Source organism: Eschrichtius robustus, chromosome 20 (assembly GCF_028021215.1).
Source record: "Eschrichtius robustus isolate mEscRob2 chromosome 20, mEscRob2.pri, whole genome shotgun sequence".
Taxonomy (NCBI): Eukaryota; Metazoa; Chordata; class Mammalia; order Artiodactyla; family Eschrichtiidae; genus Eschrichtius; species Eschrichtius robustus.
In genome coordinates, this window is record NC_090843.1 from 52,695,521 (window position 1) to 52,711,567 (window position 16,047).

At 50.9% G+C, this 16,047-nt stretch overlaps 2 protein-coding genes across 5 annotated transcripts in view; one reads left to right on the forward strand and one right to left on the reverse strand.

Moving 5' to 3' along the window:
• ABR (ABR activator of RhoGEF and GTPase) overlaps window positions 1-3,251 on the forward strand; it is a 178,847-nt gene extending 175,596 nt beyond the window's left edge. For all 4 annotated transcript variants that reach the window (XM_068531713.1, XM_068531714.1, XM_068531715.1 and 1 more), the window contains one exon: window positions 533-3,251. In XM_068531713.1, the coding sequence (XP_068387814.1) occupies window positions 533-622 (90 nt within the window). In that variant the 3' untranslated portion in view covers window positions 623-3,251. The remainder of the gene's footprint in view (window positions 1-532) is intronic.
• Window positions 3,252-5,155: 1,904 nt separating this feature from the next.
• Window positions 5,156-10,993, reverse strand: TIMM22 (translocase of inner mitochondrial membrane 22). The gene is made up of 4 exons (XM_068531718.1): window positions 10,500-10,993; window positions 7,878-8,074; window positions 7,180-7,252; window positions 5,156-5,760 (listed from the first exon to the last, which is right to left on the reverse strand). Exons 1-4 carry the CDS (start codon window positions 10,735-10,737, stop codon window positions 5,684-5,686), a joined length of 585 nt encoding a protein of 194 aa, XP_068387819.1. The 5' UTR covers window positions 10,738-10,993; the 3' UTR covers window positions 5,156-5,683.
• Window positions 10,994-16,047: the final 5,054 nt, after the last annotated feature.

Below are 16,047 nucleotides of genomic sequence, written 5' to 3' on the forward strand. Positions count from 1 at the left end.
CTGACAGCGGGGATGATGGTCTGTAGGATGTCACCAGGGAGGCAGGGCTCTGGACAGTCCTGCTGAAAAGTAGGAACCTAGACCAGGGGCCCAGAGGTTGTCTGTCTCAAGTGCTGGCTGCAATCCTGGGAGTGCCTGGGCCTCAGAAAGCAAGCCTAGGGGTATCAGAAAAATCTGGGGCCTTGTCCCCACGCATGGAAGCTCTAGCATCGCTTCCAGGGTCAGGAAGCTTCCCTGGGAGCCCTATAAGACCCAGGGCAGGGTCTGGTCTGAAGCAGGGCTGCCAAGCCAAAGCCAAGCTCTGGAGCAGGTTGGAAGTTTATGACTGAGGTTGGGGAAGTGGCCCCAGGCTCCCCACCCTCTGCCCTGCAGCGCCCTCTACTGCTGCAAATGGGCAGTCACACCTGGGCTTCTGAGGAAGGGGAAGCGGGGAGCCACAGGGGCCCAGCCTGGAGACCACGTCTTCTCAGCGGGTCGGAGGAGGGCCTCCAGGGCGAGGACCCCAGCCTCAGTCTCCCTTGTCTTCCCGCAGGTCCAGGTCCTCCTCTACTACCTGCAGCACCCCCCCATTTCCTTCGCAGAACTGAAGCGGAACACACTGTACTTCTCCACCGATGTGTAGCCCGAGGTGGGAGCGTCTGGGCGGGGTGGCCCGAGCCAGCCTCTCCAGCCGGGGACCCAACCCAGACTTGAAGGACTACAATAGAGAACTCCCAAACCCAGCGCTCCAGACTCCAAGGGACACAGATTTCCAAGAACTGGAAGACGTGCATCTTTTGTGCCACCTTGTACAAAGCCAGCTGACCCGGCCCCAGCCTTGCTGCGCACCCCGGGCTCTGCCCTCTGTTCCTCTAGTTGTGTCTAATGCTCCGTGCTGTTCGGGAATTGTTTTACGTCTACTTGTCATGCAGGAAAGGTAGTGACCGACCCGGTGTGGGCACACAGACAGCCTGCTTTGTTCTTTCATTTCCTCCAACACTTTCTTTCCTCCTGAGTCCAGTCCAAGGGCTTTTATTTTGCGCTCTGTGACTGCTGCCAGCTTCTCCTCTCTTGGCCCTGCTCCCAGATCGCAGTCATCCTGGCAGCCTCCCCTCGGTCTTCCTCCGCCCTCTCCTCCCTCCCAGCCTGCCTGCATGCATGTGCAGCCTTGGTTTTTGATCCAGCGCCTCGAAAGCTCTGAGGAGGCCCTGGGCGGCGGTGGCAGTGGTGGCCCGTGCCATGCCGCTGCCTGCCGCCCCCGGCCTCTCCTTGCCCTCTGCCTGCGGAAGCGCACCTGCTTGCCTTGCCGCCTGTGCAAATGTTGGACAACGAGACGGACTCACACTAATCCTCAGCTTAGCACAGGCTGGAGAGCGGATTTCTGGGATTTTTCCACCTGAGAATCTCCATTTCTGGGTTTATCTGTTCTGTCTCCAGTACCAGTGAGGCATCTTTGACTGTTTCTTCTGCTTTTCAGTTCCTTTTCCGTTGGTGTTCTATTTCCTTTGAGTATAAAGACTCACAAGTGACCTGCTATCAAGGTAGCCAGAGGGTCAGGAAAGAATTGGGGGAGGTGGGAGGGTCAGGCCGCCGAGGAAAAAGGACAGGTGGGACGTTGAGAGGAGCGCCAGGGAGCGCTGGGTGTCCTGGGCTGGGGGGAAAGAGGCTCTCGGCAGCAAGCAGTTGTGGTGGCTTTTCTCGTGGAGCTGGGCTTCTGGGAGGGCAGCTACTATGGCTGAAGCAGGTGTCCGGAAACAGGCAGGTTCTGTCCAGGAGGGCTAGACCTTCCCGGTGCCTCCCGTACCTCGTGGCACCTTTGCCTTAGGGTTTACACTTTCTCCACAGCCAAGCACTGCCAGGGGCAGCCCCCACGGCCACGTGTGCTCCAGGCCCTGGGAAAGGCAGGCACGGTCCAGCTAGCCAGCCGTCATGGTGCTGCCTTCCACCCCCGGCTTCTAGATGCAGCCTTGCGGGTGAACTCGGGGAAACTCCAGGAGCTGGGGAAGAATGAGGAGACACAGGCACCTGCCTCTCTTGGGACTGGGTTTTGCAGGGGACCCTCGTGTGGACGCTCTGCTCCAGAGTAGGGGATCAGCAGGTTCCGATCCCAACGCCGAGGCCCGCTGCTCAGCACTGGAAAGGAGTGAGAAGTACCCCCAAAGTGCAATTTCTTCCCACCTGAGCAGCGGCCGCCGGCCTCTGGCAGTTAGCCTGGGAGGGCAGGCACTCCCGGGCTGCAGAGATTGGAGCTGCAGTACACAGCTCCCTGGCTCTCCTATGTGGCGGAGACTAGATTCTAGGCCCTCAGGATTGGAGAGAAGAGCTCCCCTAGCTTGAGCTCAGGGCTGTTTTAAAGAAGGGTTTAGGGCCCTAAAGCCGTAGCACTTGCTCAGTGAGAGGAAGGGCCCTTTCTCATCTTGTTTACACCTGTTGCCCAATCATGGGCAGAACGGTACACATTCTGTGCACATCGGAGGAAAGAGATGCCTAAGAGGAGGGAAATACTGACCCCCTAGCTGCCTGCTAGCAGCTTAGCGAGGAGCCCTGCTCCCTGAGACGGGGGAGAGAAAGAAGGCCGCTTGAGTCTAAAGATCCCCAGTGTCTGATCATCCCTGGAGTCTGCTCGGCACTCAGGAGCTAGTATGTGGCATGGAAGGCTCTTGCTTCCACAGCCATTGACTGGAATGAACTGGGGGCCCAGCTAGAGCTATTTACAGCCCCAAATGGGTGCCTCCCACCTCCCCAAAACAAGGGAGGTTTGCTTCTCAGCATCAGGTAGCTACCGCAGCCCCCCAACCTCAGTTAGGCAATGAGAATGGGAGGAAGGCCGGAAGGGCTGAGAAATGCAAAAGGCTCAGAATATTTATAAATTCCACCCCCAAGAGTGGGGAGGGTCGGGTACCAGACCTGGACTGAGCTGCACCAAGGAAATAGCCCATGGGTTCTCCTACGAGACAGGGACTGTGCAGCCCAGAAGCCCCAGCCACTGTGCCCAGCAGGGCAGGCTGTGCCAACAGAGGCCCATCAGACAGGCTACAGGAATCCTGCACGCCAGTCCTTGCTGGCAACAGCTGTGGGCTGCCGGTGTTTGCTGATACAGGTAGGATGGGACACTTCATTAATATTTGACTTTAATAAGTTGGTAAGGATATATTTTTCTTTGGTCTATGTTCTGTTTCAACTTACGTAGATTATAAATTGATGTAAACCACGTGAGAGGAAAATGTTAATAAAAAAAAAAATGCAAAGCCCCAACATTTGCACACAACTCAGCCCTGTGGTGTGGACGTTTGTGTTCTCAGGAGTCCAGGGAAGACCACCAATCTAAATATTTAACTCTTCCAGCTGCATCCAGATGTGCTTCCAAGAATCTATTTACCTAGTGAACTCCCCCTTGAGCTTCCCTTCGGCCTGTGGGGACTGTGGCAGTTTTGGGGGGAGGTGAGCCCACGCCCTCTCCTTGCTCTTTCACAAACGCCTCCAGCTCAGTCACCAGCCAGTTCTTTTCATGAAATACAACTGCCCCACCAGGGACGTGGCCATCAGTATGCCTCAGAGAGATGGCAGGAAGTTGTCCATTCAAGTGGAGGCTTATTTTATGTAAACTTTTCTCTACATTTTCCTTGGAAGTAGGTCTTTGGGGCAGCCTTTTGTCCTAATCTGCTTGTTGGAGAGGCTGGATCCCCTAGAGGGCCCATCCTCCCTGTAAGAGAGCTAGTGGGGTTAATGTAGGCTCCCACCAGCCTAAGCCATTGGACACTGTGTTTATTCTGGAGATCAGGAACAGATGTCTCTGAAAATTGGTGTTTGGTTTATGAGCTCATACTGCCTCCTTAGCCATCTAAAACAGGAAACTATTCATCTCCTCTCTTGATTGAATAGTCAACGTGGACAATGCTTGGCTTATTGAACTGATGGCTACTGACAGCCCGGGGCTCATCTTTTTCAAGGCAGTCGTGAGGGCAGAGTTTCCTGTACTCAGTCAGTCAATGTATTTGACCCCACGCACTAGACTGGATGGTAGAAGATGCTGGGCTTCTAGCACTGTAACAGGTGCCAGGGTAGGAGTATCTACTCTTGCTCTAAGTGCTTATAGGTGACTTATTTGCGGACGGTAGAGGAAACACTCCTACATTTGTTCTCTGACCTGTGAGGATACTCCAGCCAGCCTAGCAGCAGTGAAGCCTCGTGACTGAGACTGGGACAGGCATTCTCTAGAATTCCCCATAGAAGGACATGAGCCTTGTGTACTAGCTCACTCATTCCAAAGGCAACAGCAGACGTGGCCAGAGGAAGGTGTTACCAGCTGGGTTTGACATTATCTCACACACACACTCACTCAGGATGTCTGGATGGTTCAGCTGAGTCTGAATTATGGTTAAGGGTGGGTGAGCTGGAAGACAGCAGACCAGGGGGCAGAAAGCCAAAAAAAGGCAAAAAGGCAAAGGTAGAACAAAGAGGAGACGTTACCACTGGCTTAAGGTGGCTGGAATTACGTGGCCCCCACCAAGCTACCTGCCTGTCCTGAGTTCATCTTCACCCCACCACCAAGGCACCCGAGTAAAGCAGCACCTGCGGCAGATCCCAAGTGTAAAAGGCTGTTTCTTTGCATATGGCACAGAATTAGGCTGAGCTGCTACTGTCAGAAAAAGGCTACCAGGTCAAGTCAAAAACACGGATATGTTTAAGGGAGAAAAAAAACCACTGACGCCAGAGAAACAAACACAGTGGTGGTGGACAGCTCCTCAGGGCGGTCTGATCGTAGCCAGTGGCCGCTGTGACTTAGTCACCAGGATGACCAGAGCAGGACCCTTCACACACTGTGTCCTCGAGCCGGGCCTGGTCTGGTGGTCAGAGCAGAACACCAATGTGTGGTTTAGACCGCAGGCATTCCCACTGGCCCGCCCACAGGAGGGTTGTTTTAGAAGAGGCCAGCAGGGGTTATGCGTGGAATTTCAACGCATCCTAGGACACGGCTAGGCTGGGCTTCTTTGGGGGAAGGCCCTGGCCAATGCAACAATCTCAGTGAGGATAACACTACTCTGCAGACCCTGGGAACCTAACATTCCCAAACTTCTCAGGAGTTTGCTCACGCTTTCCCTATGTATGTGCAATCTTTGGGCACCTGGAACCATTTTTGGCAATGGTGGAATTTGAAAATAAAAATAAGCCAACCTTGTAAACTGTAAAATCAATACGTATATATACGTTTTTTAACAAGGATAGCAGAACACTAAACAAAATGACACAATCGGTCGGATGGCATAAATTCACTTTGCCCTGCCCCAATGTGTGAGATGGATGACGGCACGGAGGTCCAAGGTGGAACAGCTTCCCGGGTATATGTCAAGTCCCTTCCGTTCCCACGGCACCAAACAACCAGAGGGCCAACTGTGGTCAGGACTGAACCTCTGCGGAACTCAATCCCTACAGGTCAACACGCTGACTCCTGATCTGCCCGAAAGAGAGAGGCTGGCGTGGCACAGCCCCCCACAGCCTGGCTGGAGTCCAGGAGCAGAGAGCGTGGCTGCTCGGAGGTGGCAGATTGCAGCCAGGTGGTTCCCTCACAACACCAACTACGTGAGGGAAAACAAATGTCTTCAGTCTCTGAAGCAAGTGCCCCGGAATGGCAGGGCAGAAACTGCCCTACACAGGACAGCTCTGATCCTGGGCTGGCATCGTCCTTCCCCGGAGGCAATTGCTCTCATCGTAGGTAGTAATCGATCGCAGCGGAGAAAGCAGCAAAACCTCCACAACCAATGACCCCAGCCTTTAAGCCAGCTGTAAAGCAAACACAAATGACATTACCTGTGGTGACAGACGCTGGGTCAGGCTGCACTCAGGAAAAGTTTGGGTACCCGCAGGTGCAAAGAAACTGGCGTACGTGTTCTAAATCATTCAACCTAGCAGAGAGCTGGAAGACTTCCGTGGAGCTGTGCACACGATCTGAGATCCGGTGTGCTTTTATCCAACTGCACGTTCGTTTAACTTTTCTCATTCTAAAGAATTACTATTTCCAGCCTCCTGAAAATGGCCCCTCACAGGCAGGAAACTGGTGAAGAGAACCAGCCCTTAGCATCAAGTGAAAGCATATGGCCTGTTACCCTGACTTGTTTACGGAATACATTCCTGGGAAGGTGATCAAAGCAATCCTAGAGGGAGCTGAGCCTCTCAAAGGCCCTGGCAAAGCTGAGACATGGGAAGACCAAAGGGGAAGTTACTCCATAAATCACAAATGGCTGTTTGAGGAGGAAAATCAGGTTTCAACGATAGCAAATCATCCTGCCTCTCAGAAGACGAGAAAAAAGGCTTTTGGCTTTGGGTAAGTCCGGGCACAGCAGATGGAGAGCAGCCCAGCAACGTACACTGTTAAGAACGCTAAGTCACTGACGCCCTGCACCACACTCTTGACGGACACACCAACAGGGAGAAGTGGCAGGGAACCGGTGTTTTTCTTTGTTGTTTATAGATGATAATCCAACATTTCTACAATACCTGTATTTGGCTTTCAAGGGGTAGAAATCTAAGAACCCTAAGGTGCAAAAAGACATTACCGTGATCACTTATACACAAAATTAAAATGACAGTTGCATAGTATGAAGAAAGATGCCTAACTGTCTGCAATGCATGGAACTGAAATTTCAGCAGAGCCTGCTACTTGGACAAATGGGGCCCAGCTATGCTTCTCTACTTTCCTGCATAGCAACACACACCTGCATATTATGAGGAAGCTCTTCCCGTGTGTTCAAGATGGGGGCAGTTCTTTTTTCTAAGATAGATCTAGATCTCTCTGTGGTTCTCACCTGGGGGTGACTTTGTTCCCCAGGGGACATTTGGCAGTGTCTGGAGACACTTTTACTTGTCACCACTAAAGCATGCTACGAGCATCTAGGGCATAGAGGCCAGGGATGCCGCTACTAGTCCTACCATGCACAGGACAGCGCCCCCCTCCCCCTAGCAAACATTTATCTGGTCCAAAATGTCAACAATGCCAAGGATCAGAAACCCTGATCTAGATACTAGAAGTTTCCAAAACTGAGTTAACACAGAAGCAAACGCGATTTACTTGTCAGAAGGGAAGAATATCAGGTGTCCACATATGCCTTGGGCTGTCCTTGGAATGCTCATGTGTTTAGAAATGTCAACTTCAGCGTGTTGTCCAAGGCCACAAAGAAAACCATCTGAGAACTGTTTACTAACCTCTAAAACCAATGGCTCCTCCAGTGATGCAGCCACTAATGACACTGTTCTTCCAATCTGATTTTCCCCGGTACTGTGGGTGGAGAAGAGCAGTTCAGAGCCAAAGAAACAAGCCAGACAAGATGATTAAGGAAAAAAAAGACGGGGTTTCTGGCTGGCTAATTTAGTCCCTCCCCAAAGGAAACCTATCTTTTTCTCTTTCAAAAGTATAGTTCCTAAAATTTGAATGTGTTCATAAATGCTTCCTGCAGGCGGTACCAGAGCGCTGAAACCAAGTGTAACATTTGACAAGTAATCAACATCTCTTCTCAGTTCCCCAGTAAGTATTCTGTTTAAAATCATTAACTGGGAATTCCCTGGCAGTCCAGTGGTGAGGACTCCGTGCTTCCACTGCAGGGAGCCCAGGTTCAATCCCTGGTTGGGGAACCAAGATCCTGCAAGCAGCGCGGTGCAGCCAAAAAATAAATAAATAAAATAAAATCATTAACCAACTTCTAGCCTACAAAAACAAGTAAAGAATAATGCAAGCCCAAATCATAAACGCACAAAAAGTTTACATTAGGGACTATTTAATGGAAATTTAATCTAGCAAGTATTGGACATTTCTGCCCTGCTTTCTAGCAGCATTAAGAGTATTTCTCTCAAGAAGTCCTAAGATGGAAACAGGCAAGGCTTTGTCAGAAGGCAGGGACACTTACAGATTCTACCAAACACTCAGTGCAAGAAAACATGGCGCCCACGATGGCAAAATTTTTGGCGTAGGACATTCCTCTCTGCCCCATGTCTTTAAGAACTTCTTTTGCTGTAGGCGTGCGGTAAGGATCCTTAGGGTCAAAGCCCACATTGGTATCAATGCCGGCAGTGAACACCCCAAATGCACCTCCCAAGACAAATCCTAAAAACAAACACAGAGATGAAGATTTCTTTGGTATGTTTTCTGGATTACTGTAATGGGGTCATACTCAAATAGCACCTTTTGGATGGCCACCAGCGAAGAGGACGCCCCCTCTTGCCTGGAAAACTCTTACTTGTCTGGTTTCCACATTACAAAATCCAGGATCTATCCTGTTGGCAGCTTCTTCTCTGACTCTTCTTGGATTTCTTCCTCCTTTCATTTTCTAACATTCCTCAAAATTCAGTCTTTAACCCTCTTTCTCTCTCTACATTCTCACATGTAAACCAGTCACCCTCAAGTTCAGGTATCAACTTTGCAAATCACTCCCTTGACGACGGTGACATCCATAATAGTCATTCGGTAAATACCATGTGCCAATTACTCTGACGCCTTATAGTCACAGCCTCATTTATTCTTCACAATAGTCCTGTGAGATAGATATTATTATCCTCTCCTTTCTGTAGCTGAAGAAACTGAGGCTCAGAGAGGTTAACTAATTTCCCTAAGGTCACAAAGCTACCAAATGGCAAACCCCACACTGCTGTCCACAGCTGACCTTCCTGAGCCTGCTGGACATTTCCACATGGACGTCCTCTTGCCACCTCAAGGTCGGTATACATTGAATGAAATCATGGGCACCTCCCCTCCAGACTTTCCTGCTTATGGCTCCTTCTTTCCAGTCACTCCTGCTCCAAACTTCAGGGGCATTTCTGACTGTTTCTTTGCTTCCCCCTGTAACCCTATGTCCACAATTATCATCCTAGTCTAAGGCCTTTATCACTTCGCCCCTGGAGCACTACCAAGACTCATTCATCATTTCAACAGATATGTATTTATTAGGGTCAGGCACATGATGAACAAAGACCCAGTCCCTGTCTCACGGAGCTTCAGTCTAGCAAATTCCCTATATGGTCTCCCTATCTACAGACTTTCCTTTCCTTCATCACACTCCACCTTGAGTCATCATGCTCATGACCACTTGTTACCCTCTAAAAAACCATCAATGGGGACTTCCCTGGTGGTCCAGTGGGTAAGACTCCACGCACCCAATGAAGGGGTCTGGGTTCGATTTCTGGTCGGGGAACTAGATCCCACATGCATGCTGCAACTAAGAGTTCGCATGCCGCAACTAAAGATCCCGCATGCCGCAACTAAGACCCAGCGCAGCCAAAATAAATACATACATACATAAACATTAAAAAAATAATTTAGGGCTTCCCTGGTGGCGCAGTGGTTGAGAATCTGCCTGCCAATGCAGGGGACACGGGTTCGAGCCCTTGTCTGGGAAGATCCCACATGCCGCGGAGCAACTAGGCCCGTGAGCCACAATTGCTCAGCCTGCGCGTCTGGAGCCTGTGCTCCGCAACAAGAGAGGCCGCGATAGTGAGAGGCCCGCGCACCGCGATGAAGAGTGGCCCCTGCTCACCGCAACTGGAGAAAGCCCTCGCACAGAAACGAAGACGCAACACAGCCATAAATAAATAAATAAATAAATAAATAATAAAATTTTAAAACATTAAAAAAAAATAATTTAAAAACCATCAATGACTGCCCTAATACCTGCAGGCAAAAAGCCCAAATCCCCCACCCCACCCCCAACTTGAAATGCTGTTTCTCCTCCTCTTTGTCTAACCCCATTCTCTCAATCCTCCAGGACACGCTCTAGTCTCACCTCCTCTTTTGGCCTTCCCCCAACCAAAAAAGATGTTTTTTTCTTTCTGCTCTACTTCACATGTGCACTCTCACTACATTCCTTTCTTAATTGCCTTTCATTCTCAATGAGACTTCAAATCACCTGCAAATGGCCACCCTCTTTACTCTGCATACAGGAGGGACACCTACATTCTCAAATCCTCAAAACGTTAAAAAAAAAAAAAAAAAAAAAAAAGCCAAGTCCAGACTTCTTTCCCCCTCTTTCCCTGCTGTCTAGTCACACTGGCCTCACTGGCTTTTCTGTTTTTCCAACCTCAAGCCACTTCCGGCCAGACCTTTGCAGGTGCTGTGCCCTGTGTCTGCGGAGCTCTCCTCCAGGCTCCTTCTCAACAATTTTCTATGTATATTAAAATGTTAGCTTCATGAGAACAAGGATCTTGTTCTCACCCTGTCTTTCCACCGCCTGACACGTGATAGTTGCAAAGTAACAAACTGCTGAAAAATGATTATTTAAAAGCGAATGAATGAATGAAGTCAACCATCTTATAACCCCCAGGTCCCGACCCAGGATCGATTCTCTGATCCAATTTCCAGAGGCGAAAGCCAACCTCGGGGTCTAGGGAGGCGCTGCTCGAGCTCACTGAACCAGGCGGGGGTGGGTCAAGGTCGAAGCCCATGGACTCCTCGCCTCCCAGGCGCGTGGTCTCCTTGGCAGGGGACCCCTATGCCGCCCAAGCCCTAAGCCTCCCAAAGGCCCCCCTCCTCGCCTCACCTCCCAAGCAGGCCAGCGTCGCCTTGAAGGCGCAGCTTTCCATCGCCCTCTCGACCATCTTCTGCTCCTCACTCTTGGCCGGACTCGGGATCCCGCCCAGGCTCCCAGGCTCCAGGAGCCGGGGCTGACGCTTGTCACCCACCAGGTACTGCAGAAGAATGCTGTACTGCAGCGGGGCTTCGGCGGAGGCCGCCGCCCCAGGAGCGGAGCCCCCGGCACCGTGGGCCGTCTCCGCCATGACTGTAGCTGCCCAAGAAACCTGGCGTCCTTCTTCCCACAGCAGATTCCACAAGCTTCCCGTGGGGCCTTGCGCTCCCAGCCACCGTGCCGCAACGGCAGATTCGCCACACCGAGCGAGTCCGAGGAAGCAGCGGAAGCCAAGTCCGTTCGTGCACACCCGGCGGAAGAGCTATCATGTTCTCCCAAAACCTCCTGTGAACACTGAATCAGCCTTGTGCAGCAGTCCCAACGACACTGACAAAGATTCAGAGTCACCAGAAAGCACCCTCTTCGGGGCTGCAGCGCGGTGCGTATCAGGATTTGTAGTTTAACACGTACACCCCAGACATTTCCCAGGAAGCCTTGCGCGGGCACTAGCGTCTCAGCCTTCTCTCGGGCTCCTGACGCGCGGGAGGGAAGGGAGGCTGCAGCGCGCCGGGACGCCAGCAGGGGGTGCGCGCGCCCCGCCACTGCCCTTCCAGCCTAATAATTCCTAGCGTGTGTTGTGAGATGCCAATAGGGGAAGGTGCTTTGTAAATCAACGTGAAAGCGTGGTATAAATGTATGGAATAAATGTTTTATTCAATAATTAAACCGTTGAGGGGAGAGAGGAGGAGCCAAAAAATGAGTGAAGCTATTTTTAAAAAAAAAAAAAAAGGAATTCACTGGCGGTCCAGTGGTTAGGACTCCACACTTTCACTGCTGAGGGCCCCTGTTCGATTCCTGGTTGAGAAACTAAGCCTCCGCAAGCCTCGCAGCGTGGCCAAAAAACAAACAAACAAAAATAGTGATGCTAACCAAGCTTAATATGAGACAATGATAGGCAGTGGAGGTGGCTATGGCTAGACGGAGAGCAAGGGAAGCTGAGGCTGCTACTCACGCCAGCCAGCTGTTGTCAATGGAATTAATGATGTGGGACTAGCATTGCCATGAGAAGCCGAATTTATATTATGCTGAATCAATTAAAGTGCTTACTAGCTTGCAAACTGAGGACCTGAAGGTTAACTGTGAGACAGCACCGTGTATGAACCCAGAAAATCTTTGGCAGTAGTTTCTGTGGTATAAAATAGATCCCCAACTGTTGTATTGATCCAGACTGGCAGTGTGTCTGGGTATATCAGCTAAGAGGAACATAAATGGAAACAGAAGGTAGTGAGGTAGCCAGTCAACAGAGACAGAGATACCTCCTTGGCAGCCAGAGTTCTCTGTGCCGCAGAGCAGAGCCTGTGGTTCACTCTGCTTCTTCTCCCACCAGACCACTGAAACAGCTTGTCCTAAGGTCCCTGGTGACTCCCCAGCTGTTGAGTCTAATTCAGTGCTACAGCCTCTCCAGTTTCTCCGTCTTCGGTGCAGGCACCGCTGCCTGACCTTTTCCTGTTGGTCCTCTCGGGCTTCATCCTTTATTTTCTCATGCAGCTCACTCTACCTGAGCAACTCATCCGCACTCGTAGCTTCTACTACCACCTCTAATGCAGGAATGACTCCCAAATCTTCATCTCCAGCTTCGACCCTTCTCATCAACACAAGAACCAGACATTTCCTTTAGGCACCTCAGGCTCAACACACCCTGCCAAGCACCCATTCCTTCCAGATGAGTGAGGGGCCCAGGGCTCTGATTCATGCTGAGGTCTTAAGAGCCGAAGCTGGATCTGAGAGAAGTTGGGACAGGGCCCTAGGCAAGTCCCAGGCAAGGTGGCCTTGGAAAGCAAGGCGCGATCTAAACAATTAATCCCTGGGACTAGTTAGAGAGCAATAATTAATCCCTAAATAAAGGGTCTGCCTCAGATTTCAGGTACCAGCCAAGTCTGCATGTGGCGAGATCCACTGTAACCATGGTGAGTGAGGGAGGGAGCCTTTTATGGAACATAATGGCCCGAATCACAAATGGAGACACAGATACACTGATCTGGTATCTCTCTTCCCCCACCCATCTCCTTCCATAGGTGGAATGCGTTTCACCTGATGGAAAACTTGAACCTCTTCAAGCATATTCCGAAAATGAGAAGTGGTTTCCCATGTCTGTTTCCCTGGCCTGAATCTTTGCCAGCACCCTAGGGACTTTATCTGGCCATAGCTTCACTGAAAGTCCAGCTGCTCTCATGTTACAGGTTGTCTGTTCTGGCCGCAAGGATACAGAGGTGGGGCGATATCTCAGTGGGTCAGAAAGAATAGGAGACATTTCAGGATGAATGAGATTCACAGGCAGGGTCGTAGGAAGTCAGAACACTCTGGGTTGATGACCCATCACTTGAAGGACTCCAGGTCGGGGCACAGATGGGGAGGTGCTGAACTGGAGGAGAGCCTGATCGTCTCTCACCCCAGGTGTCCGGGAGAGCCTGGCTGGCCTCTAGTTCTCTCAGCATGTCAGGAGCGCAGAAGTAAAAGAAATAGCAGGAGTGGGATGGAATGAGGAGGTCCGAGTTGAGAAGTGCAGTGTGTCCTCTGTGGATTTGCGTTGGCTGTGAATTTGGTAACAGTGAGTAGTCTGAATAGTCCCGTCGCTGGCAGGAGGTCTGGCCACATAGGTACTCTGAGTAGCCAACTGAGTCACGTGCGTGGTGGGTACTGGACAAGTGACTTTGTATGTAAAGCTTTTTTTTTTAAATTTACTTATTTAATTTATTTTTGGCTGTGTTGGGTCTTTGTTGCTGTGCGCGGGCTTTCTCTGGTTGTGGTGAGCGGGGGCTACTGTGTTGCGGTGAGCAGGCTTCTCATTGCAGTGGCTTCTCTTGTTGCAGAGCACGGGCTCTAGGCACGCGGGCTTCAGTAGTTGTGGCACACGGGCTCAGTAGTTGTGGCACGCAGGCTTCAGTAGCTGTTGCACGCGGGCTCAGTAGTTGTGGCACGCGGGCTCTAGAGCGCAGGCTTAGTAGTTGTGGCGCACGGGCTTAGTTGCTCCGCGGCATGTGGGATCTTCCCAGACCAGGGCTTGAACCCGTGTCCCCTGCATTGACAGGTGGATTCTTAACCATTGTGCCACCAGGAAAGCCCGTGACTTTGTATTTAAAGGGCCTTGATCTATGTCCTCCAAAACCAGAGGACAGCCAGGAGCTAAGGATGGAAATAGCACAGCTGAGAAACTCATGAAGAAGATATTAATAAGAAGTGGCTGGAGCTGGGCTGGAGCAGGAGCTGAAGTACCCCAAGAAAGTGACAGCATCCACCAGCATCACCAGGATGGCTTCATCTTCATGTGAGGAGTGTAGGTCAGAGAAGAAATCCAAGGATGTTTAGGAATCAAGACTTGGTACAATCCTTGCACCACCTGTCACATGTGGTCACATAAGGCAGGAGGTGAGTTTTAACATAGGGCCACCTGAAGCCTTGCACACCTGTTTGGCTAGAGTTTCTAATTAGGAAGGAATGATGGATAAGATACCGCACCTGGTCAGAGGCTGCCCCTACCTGGGTGTACTGCCATACTGCTTTACTCTCCAGGCACAAAACCATCAGTGATCCCTTTTCCCACTCACCACCCTCCCCAAACCCAGAGCTTTCCGTGTCCTGATATTACTTTCAGAGCAGAATGAGAAAGCCTGGAGTCCTCTGGGTTGAGAAGGAACTTTTCTAGGAGGGGCACAGCAGGAGTATGGCTTTGCTGGGGCCTTGACCCAGGCAGGGCAGGTAGAGTTCTGTATTTTCGGTTATAAATAACTTTTTCAGCTAGCCACAGCTGAGTCACCGATCACTCACAAGCTCTGTTGATCTGCAAGAAACACTGGCAGGTAGGCCTCTGAGCAGACAGCAGAATAAGAGCCAGGCATCGAATGCATTGCTCGGGCATTGGTGTGGCATAAGGACAAGAAGAGTTTGTAGGACTGAGAGCGGGACCAGGGCTCAGGATGCTGAGGCCAACCTGGGTTTTAGGGGGAAGCTTCCATCCCTCCATCCCTCCCCGAGAGAAGAGACTTTGGCCCCAGGTGGGCTCTCTGAGGACTCAGGAGGCAGCACTGGTGTGAGGGTTGTCAGGAAATGCTCTGGGCCATGAACTGGGAACATAAAGACAGAAGCCTCCAGCCCCAGCAGGAGACCTCAGAAAGCAAAGTTCAGCCTGAACCCATCAGGGGAGCAGTTAGCAAAAAAAAAAAAAAAAAAAAAAATCAGATTTCCAAATCAGGCTCCCCAAGGTCAGGGAAGCAGATCTGAGAGGCAGAAGAGAGGGTTTATCTCAGGTGGTGTGGCTTTTATTTTGTGTACCCACAGGTGGACGCTGTTACGGGGCTACAGGGTTCGGGTGGACCTAAATTAGAACTTATTTTCCTCCTCAAACCTGCTCGTCCTGAGTTTCCCACCCAGGTGAGCAGTGCTTCCGTGCGCTCCATCAGTCTGAGACTCCCTGCTTCCTGCATCCCCTACAGACCTTCTAAATATTTTTCAAATCCATCCTTCCTTTTTAGACTCATTGCTCTGGTTTGGGCTCTAGTCAATTTTCACTTAATAGACTCTTTTTTTAAAAAATAAATTTATTTTATTTATTTATTTTTGGCTACATTGGGTCTTCGTTGCTGCGTGCAGGCTTTCTCTTGTTGCGGCGAGGGGGGCTGCTCTTCATTGCGGTGCGCGGGCTTCTCATTGCGGTGGCTTCTCATTGCGGTGGCTTCTCTTGTTGCGGAGCACGGGCTCTAGGCGCGCGGGCTTCAGTAGTTGTGGCTCGCGGGCTTTAGAGCACAGGCTCAGTAGTTGTGGCACACGGGCTTAGTTGCTCCACGGCATGTGGGAATCTTCCCGGACCAGGGCTTGAACCCGTGTCCCCTGCATTGGCAGGCGGATTCTAAACCACTGCACCACCGGGGGAGCCCTCACTTAACAGACTCTTAATTGGTCTGCATGCCTCCTCTCTTGCTCTTCTTCAGACCATCCACAGAATGGTCTTTCAGCACTGAAGCGTGATCATGTGCCCTGCTCAGAATTCTTCTCTGTGCCAGGATAAAGCCTAAACTTGGTGTGTTGCTTCTACAACTTGTGCCCAGGAAGACACATATGCTTCCGCCCAAGTTTAGCGCTTCCTCGAATATTTCCATTCCTGGTTGTCTGCTTTTTTTTTTTTTAATTTGCTATTTTAACCATTTAAAAATTTTTTTCTTTTGAAAAAATTTTTGGCCATGCCGTGCCACGCCATGCGGCATGCGGGATCTTATTTCCCCAACCAGCGATCGAACCCGTGCCCCCTTCAGTGGAAACACGGAGTCTTAACCACTGGACCACCAGCGAAGTCTCTCAGTTCTCTGCTTTTCATAATCTCTTTTGGATCTGAAAGTGGTGGCTCAGAATCATTCGCAATAATGTGTGGTCTTTAGTGTTTGGGAGGTGAGTTTGGACTTTTGGACTC

Bases quoted from the DNA above. Each gene is read 5' to 3' on its own strand.
- TIMM22 (XM_068531718.1), bottom strand. From the start codon at position 10,737: ATGGCGGAGACGGCCCACGGTGCCGGGGGCTCCGCTCCTGGGGCGGCG. The intron at 8,075-10,499 runs GTGAGGCGAGGA...GTTTGTTTTTAG, and splicing joins GACGCTGGCCTGCTTGGGAG to GATTTGTCTTGGGAGGTGCA. The intron at 5,761-7,179 runs GTTAGTAAACAG...TTTGCTTTACAG, and splicing joins AGGAGCCATTGGTTTTAGAG to CTGGCTTAAAGGCTGGGGTC.